Below are 20,366 nucleotides of genomic sequence, written 5' to 3' on the forward strand. Positions count from 1 at the left end.
TACACCCATTTATAATTCCTCTACATAAAATAAATTATAAACCCATAATTTATCTAAATAAACACAGCAACACATATCTTCACTTTCCCCTACCCGTTTCCTGTTGTTGGTATTTCCCAGAACTATAAATGGGTGCTCAAGCCCCTGGGGAAGTATTTTGCCCGAACACCCTTTTTTTCACCCGTTTCTGGAAAACCATCCGGAATCTCAGGAGGGGGAAACGGGGAAACATCCAAGCTGTATACAGTAAGGATGGGACTCTGTTGACTTCAACTGAGGGGGTAATCGGGCGGTGGAAGGAGCACTTTGTGGAACTCCTGAATCCGTCTAATACACCCTCTATTGTAGAGGCAGAGCTGGAGGCTGATGGCGGAGCATCATCAATTTCCCTGGTGGAAGTCACTGAGGTAGTCAAACCACTCCACAGTGGCAAAGCCCCAGGGATTGATGAGATCCGTCCAGAAATGCTGAAGGCACTGGGTGTGGAGGGACTGTCTTGGATGACACGTCTCTTCAACATTGTGTGGAGGTCTGGGACGGTGCCTAGGGAGTGGCAGACCGGGGTGGTGGTTCCCCTGTTCAAAAAGGGGGACCAGAGGGTGTGTGCCAATTACCGAGGTATCACACTACTCAGCCTCCCTGGTAAAGTCTACTCCAAGGTGCTGGAAAGGAGGGTTCGGCCGATAGTCGAACCTCGGATTGAAGAGGAACAATGCGGATTCCGTCCTGGCCGTGGAACAACGGGCCAGCTCTTCACTCTCGCAAGGATCCGATCCTGGAGGGGGCTTGGGAATACGGCCATCCGGTCTACATGTGTTTTGCGGACCCGGAGAAGGCGTATGACCGGGTCCCCTGGGAGATATTGTAGGAGGTGCTGCGGGAGTATGGGGTGAGTGGGCCATCCAATCCCTATACGCCCAAAGCAAGAGCTGTGTCCGGGTTCTCGGTAGTAAGTCGGACTCGTTCCCGGTGAGGGTTGGCCTCCGCCAGGGCTGCGCTTTGTCACCAATCCTGTTTGTGGTATTCATGGACAGGATATCGAGGCGTAGTCATGGGGAGGAGTGTTTACAGTTCGGTGGGCTGAGGATTGCATCGCTGCTTTTTGCAGATGATGTGGTCCTGATGTCTTCATCGGGCTGTGACCTCCAGCACTCACTGGATCGGTTCGCAGCCGAGTGTGAAGCGGTTGGGATGAGGATCAGCACCTCTAAATCTGAGGCCATGGTTCTCAGCAGGAAACCGGTGGATTGCCCACTCCGGGTAGGGAATGAGTCCTTACCCCAAGTGAAGGAGTTCAAGTACCTCGGGGTCTTGTTCGCGAGTGAGGGAACAATGGAACGTGAGATTGGCCGGAGAATCGGAGCAGCTGGGGCAGTATTGCAGTCGCTTTACCGCATTGTTGTGACGAAAAGAGAGCTGAGCCGCAAGGCAAAGCTCTCTATCTACCGCGGGCAATCTTCATTCCTACCCTCACCTATGGTCATGTGGACTGGGTCATGACCGAAAGAATTAGATCGCGGGTACAAACGGCCGAAATGGGTTTCCTCAGGAGGGTGGCTGACATCTCCCTTAGAGATAGGGTGAGAAGTTCAGTCGTCCGTGAGGGACTCGGAGTAGAGCCGCTGCTTCTTTGCGTGGAACGGAGCCAGTTGAGGTGGTTCGGGCATCTGGTGAGGATGCCACCTGGGCGCCTCCCTAGGGAGGTGTTCCAGGCACGACCAGCTGGGAAGAGACCCCGAGGGAGGCCCAGGACCAGGTGGAGGGACTATATATCTAAACTGGCCTGGGAGCGCCTCGGGATCCCCCAGTCAGAGATGGCTGATGTGGCCCGGGAAAGGGAAGTTTGGGTTCCCCTGCTGGTGCTGTTGCCCCTGCGACCCGATCCCGGATAAGCGGGTGATGATGAGATGATATATATATATACACACACACACACACAGAATATTGTTCTGCCACATGACTAGACATTTATCACAATCAAGTCTGTTCAATCACTCACTGCAGTTGTCCATTTGTTTGATTGCAGGGAGAACAAAAGGACCACTCTGTGTCCCAGCTGTGCACATGGCTCCCAGCATCCACAGTCCAACAATAAATACATACATACAATAAAATTGTGTTCTCCTCGACTCCTTCTTCACCCACATGTCACACACTATCCGTGGTCTAGGTAACGGCAGTTATCTTTCAGCTTTTTGTTTTCTGGAGGCAACTTTTTACTGTTTTGGCTCATTCTCACCGCTCTCACCTTGTTCCAGCAGGCAGCTGTTATCAGATATTTCCATCATGAGTCAGTGGAAAGTTATAACATTTTCTCAAACTTCTCAAGGTTATGTCGTGAAATCTGTTGGCAAATGTTCAGTGTGTCTTCAAATCCAAAAGAAGCCGTGCTGAATGTGCTTTTATCTACGGCTTCACTATTTGACAGTAGGAGTGTGGAGAGCTTTTAGTCTTCATCAGCTTCGAAACATATCCACCTGAGACGACATTCCAGGAAAGGTTTCTTCCAAGTCGAAGTTTGTTTTTCACAGGTTGAAATCAGCCTTTTGCAGATGTCAACATGCAAACCATATGTAATTAGTGGCGTAAGAGACCGCAGTTGAACACTAGCTCTAATTAGCTTTTAATGCATAATTAAATCTACTAATACCAAGATTAAAGCCATGTATGCAAACAAAACTTTAAAAAAGTGTTGATGTCTGTCCTCCATCTTGGCTGAAGGTATACAGATCTGTGAAGGGGCCAGTTTCCACGTGCCTGTAGTGTTTGCGCCCAAGTCTATGGAGCTCCAACAGGCCTGGCTCTGCATCACGATGAAGCCCAGCAGCAGTACCTTCAGTACTGTGTGTGTGTGTGTGTGTGTGTGTGTGTGTGTGTGTGTGTGTGTGTGTGTGTGTGTGTGTGTGTGTGTCATTGTCTGCATGAGAAGCTGTCTGAGTCCATGCCGGGTCTCAGTAAAGCTCATTAGCATCTGCTTTTCCTACAGCCAGGCATTTTTGCATAGCCTGGCACAGTAAACAAAACAAAGTTAAATTAGCCTTACTTGTCAACAAAACAGGGAAGTGTTGAAATGGATGTGAAGAACATTAAATGCTATAGTTGGTAATTTGAGAAACTAGCTACAGTAACAAAATTAAAAAAATTATGCAACTGAAAAACCCAGCCCAGTGTTGTCAACTCTTTTTTTAAAAAAAATGTATTACACCGCCATCTATTGGCCAAATGGCACCAAATTTGTAACGGTCACTCAGACATCACACCCACACACGTCTACCAAAAGGATTTTTTGTAATATATGGACAAAGATTCGTCGCTTTATGTTTTCAAATCCCGTACTGGTTCACTGCTGATCCCAAATACTCTGTAAAAAAATCGAATATTTCAGGTCAGATCAGGAACGGATTCACCCTCTCCGTGGGATTCCCATGGAGTCACCTGATGAGAACTCTCCACTTGGCACGCTCCATTGTGAAGCGGGCTGCCAGCTGGAAAGGAAGGTGGATGTACCGCTCACTGGGTGCGTGCCAGGGACCGAAGACCGGAAAGGACAGGAAGGTCCGTGCCAGTTTGTGATTTTTACTCCAGAGTGCTCTTGCAATATCAGAAAACACTTTTGAGGATTTCAACCTTTAAACCTCGTAATTCTGACATTATCAGCAGAAAGAGAGAGGAATGCTTTTTAGAAAGATTGCAGAATAATAATCGCAATTTACCACAAATGTGCAAAACATTTGATCAAGACCACAGTGCTAAAGGATAGATCTATACTGTCTGTAAATATCAAATGCATCCATTTGACTTTTTCTCTTCCAATAGCGATTCTGTTGAGAAAACTCAGGGTGTCTCACAATACCAATACCAGTGCTCACTTTCCCCCAAATTTAAAATGTGTTTCACGCGTGCGTCCTTGCTGCATTAAAGTGATGTGCATCATTCTTATGTGAGTCAATCTGACGCTGTAAAAATGTCTTTAATGAAGAAGGCAGTTTCAATTGTCATCCAGTTACTACATCGATAACAAGATGAGATGATTTCTGATTCAGCTCAGCAGGCGATTGATTGTTAATCGCAATCGGAAACAAAAAACATTTTTTAAATCGGGAAAAGTCGAGACAGCAGGCAGCAATCAGGTATTTGCTTTGATTAAACATTTTTGGGGGGGCATTAATAGTATTCATTATTTATTACAAGCTGCTTAGAGCTAGTGTTAGGAAGTTAAACAGGTTAAAGTTAAACTCCATCTCTAATATCTATTTCATATTGCTGCGAAAACATCTAATAGAATGAATAGAAAATAAAATAGCATGTAAATAAACATTTTACTTTCTTAAAGTTGTTGTTTAGATCCACTCAAGTACAGCAAGTAAGTTCTCATTGTCTTCTGCTGGTCAAGTACCTTCTTCCCAACTCTCACCTCAGCACAGTTACCCGGGCGATGGCGGAAGACTTCCTGTGCACTGTTCGTTCAGACGGCAAATCAGAACGCTCGGTGGTGGAGGACCGCCTCTCCCCCTCCATAGAGGTAGCGAGGAGGGACCTTGACACCGGCATCGTAGCACTCACGCTTAATCTGGTCTACGCCCCCCTCAGGCCATGCAGGTACAGTGATACTACACACACACACACACACACACACACACAGAGCAGAGATTCAGTTGCTCTTTGGGTTGGATCCTGTAGTTGTCCTTGTTCAACCGCTCCACCGGTTGTGTTGCCTCGCACACTCAAGAGAAATCCTTGTACACACAAATGCACAAAGAAAAAAAAACACACACACACACACACACACACAAGAGGAAGAACACTAAATCAGAGAAACAAATATGCAGGAAAATAAACAAAAGGATGCTAATAATAAGTCTGAAAAACAAAACAAGTACACACAGTGCTCGCCCATTCTCACACACACACACAGATACACGGGAAGGAAAGCGCACACACACACACACACACACACACACACTGTCTCTCTCTCTGTGCAGCGTTGTGAGTAAACACTGCATTCATTTGTCTTCCTCCCTCTAAAGTACAGTCTCCTCTACCTCACTCGTTCTCCCATCTCTCTCTCTTTCTCAGGTGGGCGTGGCCTCTGCATTCATTTATTACTACATGTGCTGAATCTTAATGTTTGGGTTTTCTTATGACTTGAAGTAAAACTGAAGTTAGAGCGCCTGCAGCTTCTGTACTGTGACGAGTTTCACAGTGAAACTGAATATTTGACAGATCAAATCTGTCGCATTAGAGCTACTGAGGCCTCCACACACACACGCCCACACACACACACACACACACCTCCCTCACCTGTTGTCAGATCAGGAGGAGGACGAGGGAGAGATGAAAGGGAAACTTTGGCAAATTTCAATCGGCTCTGTGTTACTGCAGATGAAACGGCGCCCGGAGCTCCTCCGCTCGCCCGCCGGCAAAAAGTCCTCATTTCATCTTCACGTGCTGCAGTGACGCAGAGCCGCTTGAAAATCATCAAAGTTTCTCTTTGAACGAATTTGCTCTCAGCCACATTGTTTTGGAAATAAAAACCCACTAATATACAAACACATTTCTTCCTGTCTCGCTCCACATTGCTCTGTTACTCTGGGTCTAAAAACAAGTCAGATTGTATTGAAGTCTATGAGAAAATGACTCTACTTCTCTCTTGAGTAGAAGTGAGAAGAAGTTCTTTCTTGCGCTTCTAGAAGTCTGAAACTCCATAGGGGACATTATTACATCCACCTCTCTTGCTTGAAATATGCACTGCAGTTACTGAAGAAATCTCAGTTCTAACTTGTATGTAATGGAATGATCCAGCATGATCTCACTGCTCAGTCAGTGTATTTACTCTCGACTGTCCTCTACCTTGCTGTACACTGCAAGTGACCCCCTGCTGAGTGAAGAGTGGATTCATTTATCAGCTCCCGTCTTCGTCGGTGGAGTCCATTAATGAGGCGTGCCCCTGGTAGAATCAATATCTGTGAGAGTTAATGAGTTCTCCATGAGGAAATGACAGGGGGGGGGGGTGGAGTCGCTAATAGGCTCTTCCATTATCTGCATGTTATTTCTCCGCCGCGGGCGGTGACATGTTGAGACCAAGTACCATGCGCTGGAAGCGGGAATATTAAAGACCGGTTTCATGAATCATGTTTCTTTAGATGAATAGAAATGCTCAGGTTGCACTTTCACGGATGCATTAAAGTGGAAGAATTCAGTATTGTATTTCAGTGAGCTCTTTTTGTAATACAAGAGAAAGATTCCAATCGAGCCGATTGGTTGGTATGTTTTGAAACCCGGGAGCAGACCTCAATTCTGATCTCTTCACACAGTTCTCTTAACCAACATGCAGTTCAATCTCACACCCAGAATGCTGGGTCACACATGGGCGAGTGCATGTGTGTGATCAGATATCCCTTCATCATAGCGTTATCCAGCTCATATAGGGCTCCACAAGAACAACATTAACACGTGTCATGTGCTACCACTCGCCACAGCACGCGTACATCATGCCAATGACGTTGTGGTTTATTCTGACACGTGGGAAACTCATCTGGAACGTATCCGTGAACTATTTCATCGTTTGGCAGAGGCAGGACTAACAATGAACCTTGCAAAGTGTGAGTTTGCCAGGGCGACCCGTCAGTGCCAAAGTTCAAGCCATAGAAGAGTACCCAGTTCCAACCTCAAAGAAGGAGTTGATGCTAACTCTTTTCAACAATCGTGGCACCACTTACTGTTTTGCGTAAGGGCAAAGCAAAGTTTATCTGGTCACCGGGCTGTCAAGACTCATTTGTACAGGTGAAGAAAGTCCTCTGCTCTGCCCCGGTCCTGGCTGCTCCGCGCTTTGACAGACCGTTTAAAGTCTGTGTGGACACCAGCCATGTAGGCGCAGGGTCTGTCCTCATGCAGGCAGATGGCCTGGGAGTTGACAAGCCCGTTAGCTTCTTCTCAAAGAAGTTTAACTCCTGTCAGCGAAACTATTCGGTCATTGAAAAAGAAGCGCGAGCGCTAATCATGGCGTTAAAGCATTTTGATGTTTATGTTGGTGTAGTAGTGTACACTGACCACAACCCACTGACCTTCCTTAATTCATTGCAGTGTTCCAAACACAGGTTGGTCAGATGGTCACTGTTTTTGCAGTCGTACTGCCTAGACATCCGCTATGTAAAGGGGACTGACAACGTGGTGGCAGACGCATTGTCCAGGGCTCCCCTGCAATAAGTTGTTGTTGTTGTTGTTTTGTTTTTACTATATGTCCCTTTCCTTGGATCTCCTCTTGTCCCTTCCAAACCATTTAAAATGCTTCCAAGGTGCACCGGTTGCTGCAGTGGGAACCTGGGGCAAAAGAGGCTGGACTGTTTAAAGAAAGACAGGTGGTAAAGTATATTGGGTTTTGGGTTTTCAGCCAATTGTTGGTATTTTTGAGGTTTTTTTTGCTAAAAAATGAAATGAAAGTTATGTTTTTGGTACTGGGGTTCCCTACAGGACCCAGTTCTTATGGGGGGGGGGGGGGGGGGTGTGACGATTCCCTGTCTGGGTTATTTGTTATGTTCTTTTAAGCCAGCAGGACCAGACATGCTGATCATTAACTGGAGACACCTGGGCCCGGTGCTCCAGTATAAAGATCCGCCCTCTTTTCAATCTCCCTCTCTCTCTCATACCAACCACCCATGGAGCAGCGTGGACGGCGCGTGTCTGGTGCGTTTGTACAATAAACCCTTTACTGGTGCAAACTGACTGCGTCTCCCTCACTAGTGCCACGGCTGCAGAGCCAGGTCGTGACACCCAGTCTAAACGAAACGTGATCATTCTAGCTTAGATGTTGATGTCAAACAGCAAAATGCAGTCTCAGTTAAGGGTCGTTTTTTAAATGGTATGTAAACGTGTGCAAAATGGAGTGCACGTGAGTTTTGCTGAGTATTGAGTAACAATTGGGACCAATTATTGTGTGTGTGTGTGTGTGTGTGTGTGTGTGTGTGTGTGTGTGTGTGTGTGTGTGTGTGTGTGTGTGTGTGTGTGTGTGTGTGTGTGTGTGTGTGTGTGTGTGTGTGTGTGTGTGTGTGTGTGTGCGCGCGCGTAGGCGCTCGCGCTCAGCGGTCCTCGCTGTGCGGCTTGTGTCTGGGGGGGATCTGGGAGTTTCCCATCACTCTCATCTCCACAGAGCCTCAAGCGGACGATGTCATCCTCACTGAAGCCACTGAGTTGGGGCAAGACGTCAGCCATGGGCTTCCGTCTGACCAGCACCACCAGGTTTACTCGCCTCTGATTTTTGCTTCTTTTTTTTTTTTATTCCATCCAATTGTTCTTATAATTGTACCTTTTGCTCCTGTAACGTTTTACTCTCTATGGCCTTTGGTTTTAATTGCAATCCATAAGTCCTGGACCTCTATGGAAACAGCACAGTCATGGCTAGAAGTGGCAAAAACTTTGTGCAGTGATACTCAGTTACCATGCCATACAACTTCTGGCTATGATAAACTGTGTTGTTTTGGCCGTTGTTTAAAGATCGCATGCTTTTCAATCCCACCGGAGGGTTTTGGGGTTCAGAGGGTTTTGGGGTTCAGAGGGTTCAGGGTTCTTTGTTCCCTGAGAAAGTACTTGTGGTGAAAAGTGGCTTTCGTTCCCATTCCAGGAGGCCTGAGCCGTTCACTGCAGCCTTCCTGCCCGGCGGCAGCAATGACTTCACGGTGACTCCAGCCTCGGGGATGTTGCCTCATGTCGGTTCTACCGGAGCCCTCATCGCTGTGTCCTTCACACCCAGCACACACGGCAAGACTAACCATCCAGGTAGTCAAATGATTTATAGTCTCACAATATCATTGCCTTTTCTTTCTGTCTGTAGTTTCCATAAAAAAAAAAAAACATTCACATATGTACAAACTTTTCAGACGTTCCGTGATTGACGGCTCTCTCCACTTCTTCCAGGCAGCAGACATGCAGTGGACCTACGAGGTGAGAGGGGAAACCCATCTTGTGCTCCATCCAGCCAACAAACTGTAGCTAACCTTGAAATCTATGGAGCTGCATATTCGGCCTTTTTAATAAGTCTCAATGGGTATTTCAGATTTCAGTTCCAGTTCTTCAATATTTAAATAATATATACTGCGTCAATAAAAAAGCATTCACCCACCTTGGAGGATTCCATGTTTTATTGTTTTGCACATCAAAGTAGATTTAATGTGGCTCTGCCATTGAATGGCAGGACTCTTCAAAGTGATCTAAATTGATTACAGTCACAGGTCTTTGGACTGCTATGGAAAGGCCGACAGCAATTGGCAGAAGGAACATTTTAGCTCCTTGAGAGTGATTAATTGTGACGGAAATTAATGAGTAGAAAGAACCCTTAGAGTTGGGTTGATATGCTGCGTGGTTTACTTCCTGTAGTTTGCGTACGCTTACCTTTCTGTGCTACCGCATATGGAGCTGTCCTATGGTTCACCTTGTGCCTGTGGAATAATTCACGAGGCAGTTGCGCTCGGTTATGCGTCCATTAAGCACCATCTGTGGGGGGAGGGAGGAGGAGAGAGAGAGGGAGAGAGTGGGAGAGAGCACCTGTGGAAACGAGAGCCCCTCCTTCCTCTGCGGGTTGCCCCGCATATTATAGTTTACTGTAGTTTTATGACAGTTTAAATGATCTGAAAATACATAAACGGGTCCAAATTGTATGTGTAGGCCTTATTAATACCGGCAAATTCTGGCCAGCCATTTGTGTAGTTGATTCATAAAATACATGAGTTCAGGTGAAGATGAACCTTATTTAATGCAAATATTTCTGCATGGATGCGAAAGCAGTGCTGTGTTTATTTCAATGTGAAAGTGCAATGAAAAATATTTTATCCCTAAAATGAATGAATAATCGTGACAATATGTTCTGACGTGCCTTTGCCGGGTTTGTTTAGTTTGTCAGAGACTTAAAGGGACAGTTCACCCCAAAATCAAAACAAGATATTTGTGGTGAACTGTCTCTTTAAGAAATCTGGTAAAGAGACTGAGAATGAAAACATTTTAGATCTCAAACAACTTTGATGTCTTGTGACAAGCGAGCCATATGGCGCTGCATTAACTAATCCTTCTCGTTTCCCAGACATTCCTAAATGGATTATCTACTTGGCTGCTTAATACTATTTAATTTTCATTCTGTCACAGAGTCCTGTCCCCATGCATCACTCGCACTGGGATTCAATTAGCATGGCAGTAATTAAGCAGGGGCTGTTTCTCCCTGAAGAGTGTGTGTGTGTGTGTGTGTGTGTGTGTGTGTGTGTGTGTGTGTGTGTGTGTGTGTGTGTGTGTGTGTGTGTGTGTGTGTGTGTGTGTGTGTGTGTGTGTGTGTGTGTGTGTGTGTGTGTGTGTGTGTGTGTGTGAGAGAGTCAGTCAGTCAGTCAGTCAGTCAGTCAAAGGAGAGAGAAGGATACAGTTCTGTCATCCTCACTTGTCACTACACAACATAATTGTGTCAACCAACACACACAGTTCCAAACTTTGCTGTTATAACCGTAACAGTATAAACCAAGTTTATCAAATATGCAATCGTTCCACATTTTGTGTCTTTTCTGACACTGGTTAAAGGATTTTATACATACACAACGTATCCTTTTACAACGGTATAAGATAGACAAAATAAAAGCCCTTCAAAATCTCCTTCACAAGCCAACTTCAAATCACATTAATGAGACAATTAGTCTAATTTCAGATTTGATGTTCGAGGAAACGGTGCATAGTTACATCATTTCACTTCAGGTTAATGGCAGACTACCTCAAGGTGTCACTCAGAAAAAAACAGGACAATCTGATGTAGCATTTCAAAATAAAAGCCCTTTAAAATCTCATTCACGAGCCAACTTTAAATCACATTGAGACAATTAGTCTAATTTCAGATTTGATGTTAGAGGAAACGGTGCAGAGTTACATCATTTCACTTCAGGTTAATGGCAGACTACCTCAAGGTGTCACTTGGAGAGATCCGGGACATTCTGAATTAGCATTACAGAATAAAAGCCCTTCAAAATCTCATTCACGAGCCAATTTCAAATCACATTTATGAGACAATTAGACTCATTTCAGATTTGATGTTAGAGGAAACGGTGCATAGTTACAACATAATTTCACGTCAGGTTAATAGCAGACCACCTCAATGTGTCACTCAGAAAAAAACAGGACAATCTGATGTAGCATTTCAAAATAAAAGCCCTTTAAAATCTCATTCACAAGCCAACTTTAAATCACATTGAGACAATTAGTCTAATTTCAGATTTGATGTTAGAGGAAACAGTGCATAGTTACATCATTTCACTTCAGGTTAATGGCAGACCACCTCAAGGTGTCACTCAGAGAGAACCGGGATATTCTGAGTTAGCATTTCAGAATAAAAGCCCTTCAAAATCTCATTCACGAGCCAATTTCAAATCACATTTATGAGACAATTAGACTAATTTCAGATTACATGTTAGAGGAAACGGTGCATAATTACAACATAATTTCACTTCAGGTTAATGGCAGACCACCTCAAGGTGTCACTCAGAGAGAACTGGGACATTCTGAGTTGGCATTACAGAATAAAAGCCCTTTAAAATCTCATTCACGAGCCAATTTCAAATCACATTTATGAGACAATTGGACTAATTTCAAATTTGATGTTAGAGGAAACGGTGCATAGTTACAACATAATTTCACTTCAGGTTAATAGCAGACCACCTCAAGGTGTCACTCAGAAAAAAACAGGACAATCTGATGTAGCATTTCAAAATAAAAGCCCTTTAAAATCTCATTCACGAGCCAACTTTAAATCACATTGAGACAATTAGTCTAATTTCAGATTTGATGTTCGAGGAAACGGTGCATAGTTACATCATTTCACTTCAGGTTAATAGCAGACCACCTCAAGGTGTCACTCAGAAAAAAACAGGACAATCTGATGTAGCATTTCAAAATAAAAGCCCTTTAAAATCTCATTCACGAGCCAACTTTAAATCACATTGAGACAATTAGTCTAATTTCAGATTTGATGTTAGAGGAAACGGTGCAGAGTTACATCATTTCACTTCAGGTTAATGGCAGACTACCTCAAGGTGTCACTCGGAGAGATCCGGGACATTCTGAATTAGCATTACAGAATAAAAGCCCTTCAAAATCTCATTCACGAGCCAATTTCAAATCACATTTATGAGACAATTAGACTCATTTCAGATTTGATGTTAGAGGAAACGGTGCATAGTTACAACATAATTTCACGTCAGGTTAATAGCAGACCACCTCAATGTGTCACTCAGAAAAAAACAGGACAATCTGATGTAGCATTTCAAAATAAAAGCCCTTTAAAATCTCATTCACAAGCCAACTTTAAATCACATTGAGACAATTAGTCTAATTTCAGATTTGATGTCAGAGGAAACAGTGCATAGTTACATCATTTCACTTCAGGTTAATGGCAGACCACCTCAAGGTGTCACTCAGAGAGAACCGGGATATTCTGAGTTAGCATTTCAGAATAAAAGCCCTTCAAAATCTCATTCACGAGCCAATTTCAAATCACATTTATGAGACAATTAGACTAATTTCAGATTACATGTTAGAGGAAACGGTGCATAATTACAACATAATTTCACTTCAGGTTAGTGGCAGACCACCTCAAGGTGTCACTCAGAGAGAACTGGGACATTCTGAGTTGGCATTACAGAATAAAAGCCCTTTAAAATCTCATTCACGAGCCAATTTCAAATCACATTTATGAGACAATTGGACTAATTTCAAATTTGATGTTAGAGGAAACGGTGCATAGTTACAACATAATTTCACTTCAGGTTAATAGCAGACCACCTCAAGGTGTCACTCAGAAAAAAACAGGACAATCTGATGTAGCATTTCAAAATAAAAGCCCTTTAAAATCTCATTCACGAGCCAACTTTAAATCACATTGAGACAATTAGTCTAATTTCAGATTTGATGTTCGAGGAAACGGTGCATAGTTACATCATTTCACTTCAGGTTAATAGCAGACCACCTCAAGGTGTCACTCAGAAAAAAACAGGACAATCTGATGTAGCATTTCAAAATAAAAGCCCTTTAAAATCTCATTCACGAGCCAACTTTAAATCACATTGAGACAATTAGTCTAATTTCAGATTTGATGTTAGAGGAAACGGTGCAAAGTTACATCATTTCACTTCAGGTTAATGGCAGACTACCTCAAGGTGTCACTCAGAGAGATCCGGGACATTCTGAATTAGCATTACAGAATAAAAGCCTTTCAAAATCTCATTCACGAGCCAATTTCAAATCACATTTATGAGACAATTAGACTCATTTCAGATTTGATGTTGGAGGAAACGGTGCATAGTTACAACATAATTTCACGTCAGGTTAATAGCAGACCACCTCAAGGTGTCACTCAGAGAGAACCGGGACATTTTGAGTTAGCATTTCAAAATTAAAGCCCTTCCAAATCTCATTCACGAGCCAATTTCAAATCACATTTATGAGACAATTAGTCTAATTTCAGATTTGATGTTAGAGGAAACGGTGCATAGTTACAACATCATTTCACTTCAGGTTAAAGCCCTCGTACAAACTATCATTTACACATGCCACTGATTGTAACCAGCTCATCGTTGCTACATCTAGCATCACTAACGTTTTCATGCGGGTCAGCAGAACAAGAGCAGAACACTACTCGACCCATGTCACTGAAACAAGAGCAACACATGCAAGTTGTTTAATAAGTCGCACGCAGCAGTGGCACATGCTAGTAAGAGGCACGATTTGCGTGCTGGGAACTTTTTTGATTAGTCAAATATCTACACACGCAAACGTGCACACAACGTATAGTGATGCACTGCCCATCCCGCAGTATTAGAACAGCAGAGAATGGTCCCACAGTCCCTCACCTTGGTAGTTTGAGGAGCCAATCACTGCAACAACCTCGTGGCTCTTTGAAGGGAAATCTAATTATTGCTGCGATTGCTGCATGTGTGTGTCTATGCCCAATTTCAAATCACATTTATGAGACAATTAGACTAATTTCAGATTTTATGTTAGAGGAAGCGATGCATAGTTACGACATAATTTCACTTCAGGTTAATAGCAGACCACCTCAAGGTGTCACTCAGAAAAAAACTGGATAATCTGATGTAGTATTTCAAAATAAAAGCCCTTTAAAATCTCATTCACGAGCCAACTTCAAATCACATTGAGACAATTAGTCTAATTTCAGATTTGATGTTCGAGGAAACGGTGCATAGTTACATCATTTCACTTCAGGTTAATGGCAGACCACCTCAAGGTGTCACTCAGAGAGAACCGGGACATTCTGAGTTAGCATTTCAAAATTAAAGCCCTTCCAAATCTCATTCACGAGCCAACTTCAAATCACATTAATGAGACAATTAGTCTAATTTCAGAATTGATGTTAGAGGAAACGGTGCATAGTTACAACATCATTTCACTTCAGGTTAAAGCCCTCGTACAAACTATCATTTACACATGCCACTGATTGTAACCAGCTCATCGTTGCTACATCTAGCATCACTCACGTTTTCATGCGGGCCAGCAGAACAAGAGCAGAACACTACTCGACCCATGTCACTGAAACAAGAGCAACACATGCAAGGTGTTTAATAAGTCGCATGCAGCAGTGGCACATGCTAGTAAGAGGCACGATTTGCGTGCTGGGAACTTTTTTGGTTAGTCAAATATCTACACACGCAAACGTGCACACAACGTATAGTGATGCACTGCCCATCCCGCAGTATTAGAACAGCAGAGAATGGTCCCACAGTCCCTCACCTTGGTAGTTTGAGGAGCCAATCACTGCAACAACCTCGTGGCTCTTTGAAGGGAAATCTAATTATTGCTGCGATTGCTGCATGTGTGTGTCTATGCCTCTCTCTGTGTGTGTGTGTGTGTGTGTGTGTGTGTGTGTGTGTGTGTGTGTGTGTGTGTGTGTGTGTGTGTGTGTGTGTGTGTGTGTGTGTGTGTGTGTGTGTGTGTGTGTGTGTGCCTATCAAAACTCCCTCTGGTGAACATGACAGAAGAGACGGGGAGAAAGAACAGGCTGTTCAACCCTGCTTTCATCTTCTCCCTCTTTCTTTTTTTTTACTGCCTTAAAACTCAGCTCTGACACAGAAAAAATCATCGTGTGTGTGTGTGTGTGTGTGTGTGTGTGTGTGTGTGAGAGACATTGTTACATATTTCATGCGGCTGACAACCGGAGGAGTTTTCATCCTGCATCCAAGAGTTTTGACAAAGCAACACTTGCCCGTGTTTGTTTGGTTTGGTCGAAATGCCGTGTGACACATTTGGAGAGTAGCTTTGATGACTTGACAGATTGCACGCGAGCGCACGACACGTCACCGTTTCTGCTTTCATTTAAACGTGTCATTGCGCTCTTTGAAGCTCTCACACCAACTGATGGATGTCTGCTTATTGTCGGCGACAACTGCTAGCTGAGGATAGCTTCACGAGAACACACCCCGGTGAACGTACCGGCTCGTCGGCCACCCGGTGTGTGTGTGTGTGTGTGTGTGTGTGTGTGTGTGTGTGTGTGTGTGTGTGTGTGTGTGTGTGTGTGTGTGTGTGTGTGTGTGTGTGTGTGTGTGTGTGTGTGTGTGTGTGTGTGTGTGTGTGTGTTCTCGTGAAGCTATCCTTGGCCAGCGTCGTCGCCGACAATGGAGACGGACGGAGAGCTGAAATCGCTTGTCGGCAGAATATGAAATATGCTAATGAACCATAACACAATAATAACCCATCATCACACAAAAATGAAAAACTTTGCGACTGATTTTGCCTTGTTTCATGATTTAATTATCTCATCCTCACAGTGGGGGGGGGGTAGAGGACTAGTACTCAATCATAAGGGAGGCAAGCAACATTTGTACACTGTGTACTTCCTGCAGTACACACATTAGGGAAGTATACATTCACACAGCAGGGGAATATGCAAATAGGGAACATTTCTGTTTTTTTACTAAGAGGCCTGCGGAGGCAGAAACGGAAACATCACTAACCATTAAGTCGCTGCTTAGGACCTCCTGGTCTCTGGGTGCCCACCTAAAATATATATATGTGTGTGTGTGTGTGTATATGTATGTATGTATGTATGTATATGTGTATATATATATATATATATATATATTACCTGAAAAAGTATGAGTGAAAACTTTATTTCACACTATGATGATTTAACTGTAAACAAATTACAAACTTCTTCATAATCAAGTACAAACAGAAGACGACTGAGTGTTCATTCCTTGTTGAGGAAAAACAAACAGTATCACGGTAGTGTTAATTGCAGCCCGTTTTCATTTGAGTAGTGAATAATGTTATTATACACTTTATAGTATGTGTCCAGTCTCGTATACTGTGCAGCCTTCCATCATGTTAACTTAGTGGGGAATACCTTTCAGCGATTCATTCTGTTAAAGACCCTCAGAGAGCCATTTCTCTTACGACGAGTCACTGGATTCATTATTGATGCTCACCAGGAGCCACGCCCCAAAACACTGTAGTGCTGCTTCCTCATCTAATTGCAAAGCATGTGTAAAAAACGTATAGAGTTCAATAAACTCCAACAAACAAAAACAAGTCACACTTGCTGTGATTCATGTTTACAACTACAGTGTCAGAATTGGTTCATTTAGGTATCCTTTACAGTAAACTGTTAAACACGATCATATTGTTATCATGAATATTGCTATGTGCAGATATGAGTCCATGAGATTACTGTGGAAACAAGCACAAGCCACACTGATCAACAGTGACGTAATGTTACGAAGTACGTTTCCTCAAGTACTGTAATTAAGTGCAGTATCAAGGAACTTTATTTGAGTGTATCCAGTTACTTTGTACTACTCCTCTACAATTCAGTGGGAATTATAATACTCCAGGATTAAACCATAGACTGTAGAAGAAGAAGTAGTGTAATGTCACTGTGGTGTCCCATTGGTTTGTTGACTACAGTTTTAAGGCCTGGAGTTTGACATTTTGGCCTTCGCCATGTTGTTTTTTGGAATCAGAAGTGACACCAGAGAGTGGCGCGAAGTACAATTGAACATGGAATAAGACATTTTTAAATGATTGACATTGATCAACTGAAAACACACTGTGAATGGGTGAAAGTTCTTTCTTTTCTTTAAAGATAACTTGTTGGGTCATTTTCTCATAAACTTCTCTACAATCTGACTTCTTCTTACAACCAGAGGAGTCGCCCCCTGACGACTATTAGTAAGAATGCAGGTTTTAGGCGCTTCGCATTTGCTTAACTTTTCAAAAATTATAATTTACCACTTGGATTTAACTTGAGACCCTTTAAAAAGCAGTGATAAATGAAGGCCCTTGTCACATTTCAGTTTCCAGTCAAGTGTCCATCCACATGTAGCGCAAATTTCAACTGAATTTCCTGAAAGGCTGCCAGAGAAAACGTGCTTCCCATCCACTTTTTACCGTTTTCTTATGCGATGACTTTCAGTCATCTAGAGAGGCAAGGATGCCTCAACGTCAAGGAACCTTTTGACTTGTAAAGTCTTTTGACAAAGCACATGCAAATCATCTGAGGTGATTTATCAGCCTCAACTGCCACATCTGTCCTTAAATAGACCTGGGATAGATGACAATAGAGGTTTCTGATGTTGGAAGCAAGATGACCTGCAAATATGTTTCCTGTGAGTATTATCTTTAAATTGTTTTAAAGATAAATCTAATAGTCATGTTATTTACTTGTTGCACTTACCTGTGTGAATAGTTTTATTTGTTTAGCATTAAAGACTGTTTATCCAACAATTTTCCTAAAATTGAAGCATTCTGTATATATTCAAAAGTGTGAATTCTCATTAATCAGCATTGATATTTTAACAACATCAGTGTTATTTGTGACGACCTGATCACATCATCTCATTTGTCATTGATACAGACATTGAAAATGGGCCTAATACGGAACCTGGCAATCACCAAGTAGACAAAGATGTCTGCTGGTAGTCAAATCAGTTCTATATTCAGAAAAACAATTATTTTTCTTATAATTAAATGTATAAGTAAGGAAACCACTGAGTGGGCAAGGGCTGATATCGTTATAAAGCTACTCTCGTTCTGCTGACATTGCCATGAAGGAGGGTTCAGTCCATCCTTTAGTCATGCAGAACATTTCAGATGAAGTTGAATTCTTTATTTTTATGAAAACAAAAGACAGAAACATTGACTCACACTATTTAGATTGAGTTTGATCAAATCTCCCTCCGGGTTAGCTCTACTTCATTGCATTGTAATATCAATGTCGCGTTGTTGCTTATTCAAGTCAGACTGGCTTGGTATAAAATAATACTAATTTATGGAAACAAATATGAAGTTAATATGTAAGGAGTGTACAGACTATGAAGCCTGTAAAATGTATGTTTCGTGGACTTTGGGAATATTACAGCAAACACTAAAGCTTGTTCAATATTACAGTTCTCTGGCCCTTTGGCTCTGATTTGGAAATTCCTTTTTCGAGTCCGTCTCTTGTTACTTTATTGAATTGTGTTACTGCGCCCCTTAAATATGAATCCAAATATAAGATATTGAATATTTTAGCTACATGTGCCGCATAGATCTACAATTAAACATGTTTATGAAATAGTGAATGATAAGAACAAGTAAATACATGTTTCCACACAATGAATGTGTGAAACACAATGGTATTGACTGATTTACAGATTTACATGTATTTGCATGAACAGGATTAGGAGTATTTTGGACTCATTTCAATATAACCTCTAAATTGATTGAATTTACATTACAAATCTCCCTTTTTACCTACCACTGCCAACACTATGCATTTAGTTTAAAGAGCACATATTGTACTGATGTGACAGTGAAATGAATGCAGAAAGTAACCTTTTGCATTAAAGATAAACTGAAAACTTCAAGTTTACAATTTTCAGAAGACTCACTTTTTGTTGAGCCCAATTTATAAACCCGAATTTCTTCTGTAAAGAAACTACTGTGTAAAAAAAAAAAAAAAAAGATATATGTACACACAAAGGTATTAGTCTTCTCAGTGCGGCGACAGATGTTTTTAATAAGGTATTTAAAAAAATAATGTATAGATTGAAGGATAACCACTGTCTGAATGCTTCTGATCGAGGAATCGTTTTTCATTTTAAAGGTGTTTTCTTCCAGCTGTGGCTCCTAACTGGCTTCACAGGTGAGATCCAGTTCATTCATTAAAGTTCTAAATATATTGTTGCTTTAGTGTTTTAAAAACATTTACCTCAAGACTCAACTTTAGAATGGCAGTGATGTGCAATTATTGTATGAGTTCTCGCTTCCCTGCTCCGACATAGGTATTTTGTTGGAACATTTCTCTTTGCTAAATCCTTTTATTTTTTTGCCAAAACAGCCCTCATTTCAGTTCATCCAAAATTTTAAAACTGATAAAAATGACAATGTCTTTTTTAGAACCAATGTCCCTGTTAGATTTCACCATATTTGGCCTGCTTTGGTGCATTTGGATTATTCTGAGTAACCGTGACATTGTTGCCAGAAGGACAAAATCGTTTTTTAAATAATTCATACATTTTGCAAAACTGTTATGTCAAAACTGGAGAGTATTTCTTCAGTGAAAGCAAAGAACGACACTGAAGGCTTTTCTTCATGGAAAAGATGTTTTCGATCTTATCCCGACTCTTTTTGGCAAGAGTTTGATTGACAGATGACTCATCCAATCACCTGTCAAGTATTTGTTTGAAAGTGCCGGCCCTTTTCCAAACGGCTTCTTCTCAGATGGTTCTGTGTCACAAACCATCTGGTTAGTGTTTGATACCCTTAAAGAAGTCTTCCATGAGGATATTCCAAAGGTCCAAAAGTAGTTCTTCATGGTGTGGTTCCAGAAGTCTTTGAAAGAAGGGCTAAAATCTATTTGTTGCTCATCCTTTTAGGAGTGTATTTCAATTAGGTGGTTGAAACCGGATCCTCCATCATACAATGTTTGGATTCAGAAAGTATGGGAGCAAATCACATTTTCTTTGAGTCTTCAAAAGCTCACATTTATAAAGAGGTTAATGGCACTATTAAAGCAATAAGGTTGTTTATTATTTTTCAAACGCATTCAAGCTATTCACATGCTTTCCCATCATGCATTCTCTCCTTCTCTTCCGTCTCACTCTCTCACTGTAAAAAATAAATAAATATATATTTTCCTCCCTTCCTTTTGAGGTATCTGCGGTCTTCCTTTGATTTGTTTTCATAATATACATTTTTAACATATTCAAAACTGTTTGAATGTCAATGCAGCTTAATGAAGAAAAAGTGAAATGTCAACATGATAAACAACTTTTAAATTGTACGAGATGCTGAAGGAGTTGAAATGAAATGTAAAATCAAACTAAAATGACAAAAGTTGGAGATTGTGCAAGACT

At 42.1% G+C, this 20,366-nt stretch overlaps 1 protein-coding gene across 1 annotated transcript in view; it reads left to right on the forward strand.

Moving 5' to 3' along the window:
• The window catches only part of LOC137879150 (cilia- and flagella-associated protein 47-like), a 40,248-nt gene extending 31,236 nt beyond the window's left edge, over positions 1 to 9,012 (forward strand). The window contains 10 exon segments of the mRNA XM_068719761.1: positions 2,722 to 2,845; positions 3,386 to 3,555; positions 4,425 to 4,599; positions 7,296 to 7,303; positions 8,080 to 8,105; positions 8,107 to 8,190; positions 8,192 to 8,235; positions 8,618 to 8,746; positions 8,748 to 8,772; positions 8,911 to 9,012. Of these exon segments, the coding sequence (XP_068575862.1) occupies positions 2,722 to 2,845; positions 3,386 to 3,555; positions 4,425 to 4,599; positions 7,296 to 7,303; positions 8,080 to 8,105; positions 8,107 to 8,190; positions 8,192 to 8,235; positions 8,618 to 8,746; positions 8,748 to 8,772; positions 8,911 to 8,985 (860 nt within the window). The 3' untranslated portion in view covers positions 8,986 to 9,012.
• The last annotated feature ends 11,354 nt before the right edge of the window (positions 9,013 to 20,366 follow it).

Source organism: Cebidichthys violaceus, unplaced genomic scaffold (genome assembly GCF_023349555.1).
Source record: "Cebidichthys violaceus isolate CVI_PGR_0920_01 unplaced genomic scaffold, fCebVio1.0.p SCAF_24, whole genome shotgun sequence".
NCBI lineage: Eukaryota > Metazoa > Chordata > Actinopteri > Perciformes > Stichaeidae > Cebidichthys > Cebidichthys violaceus.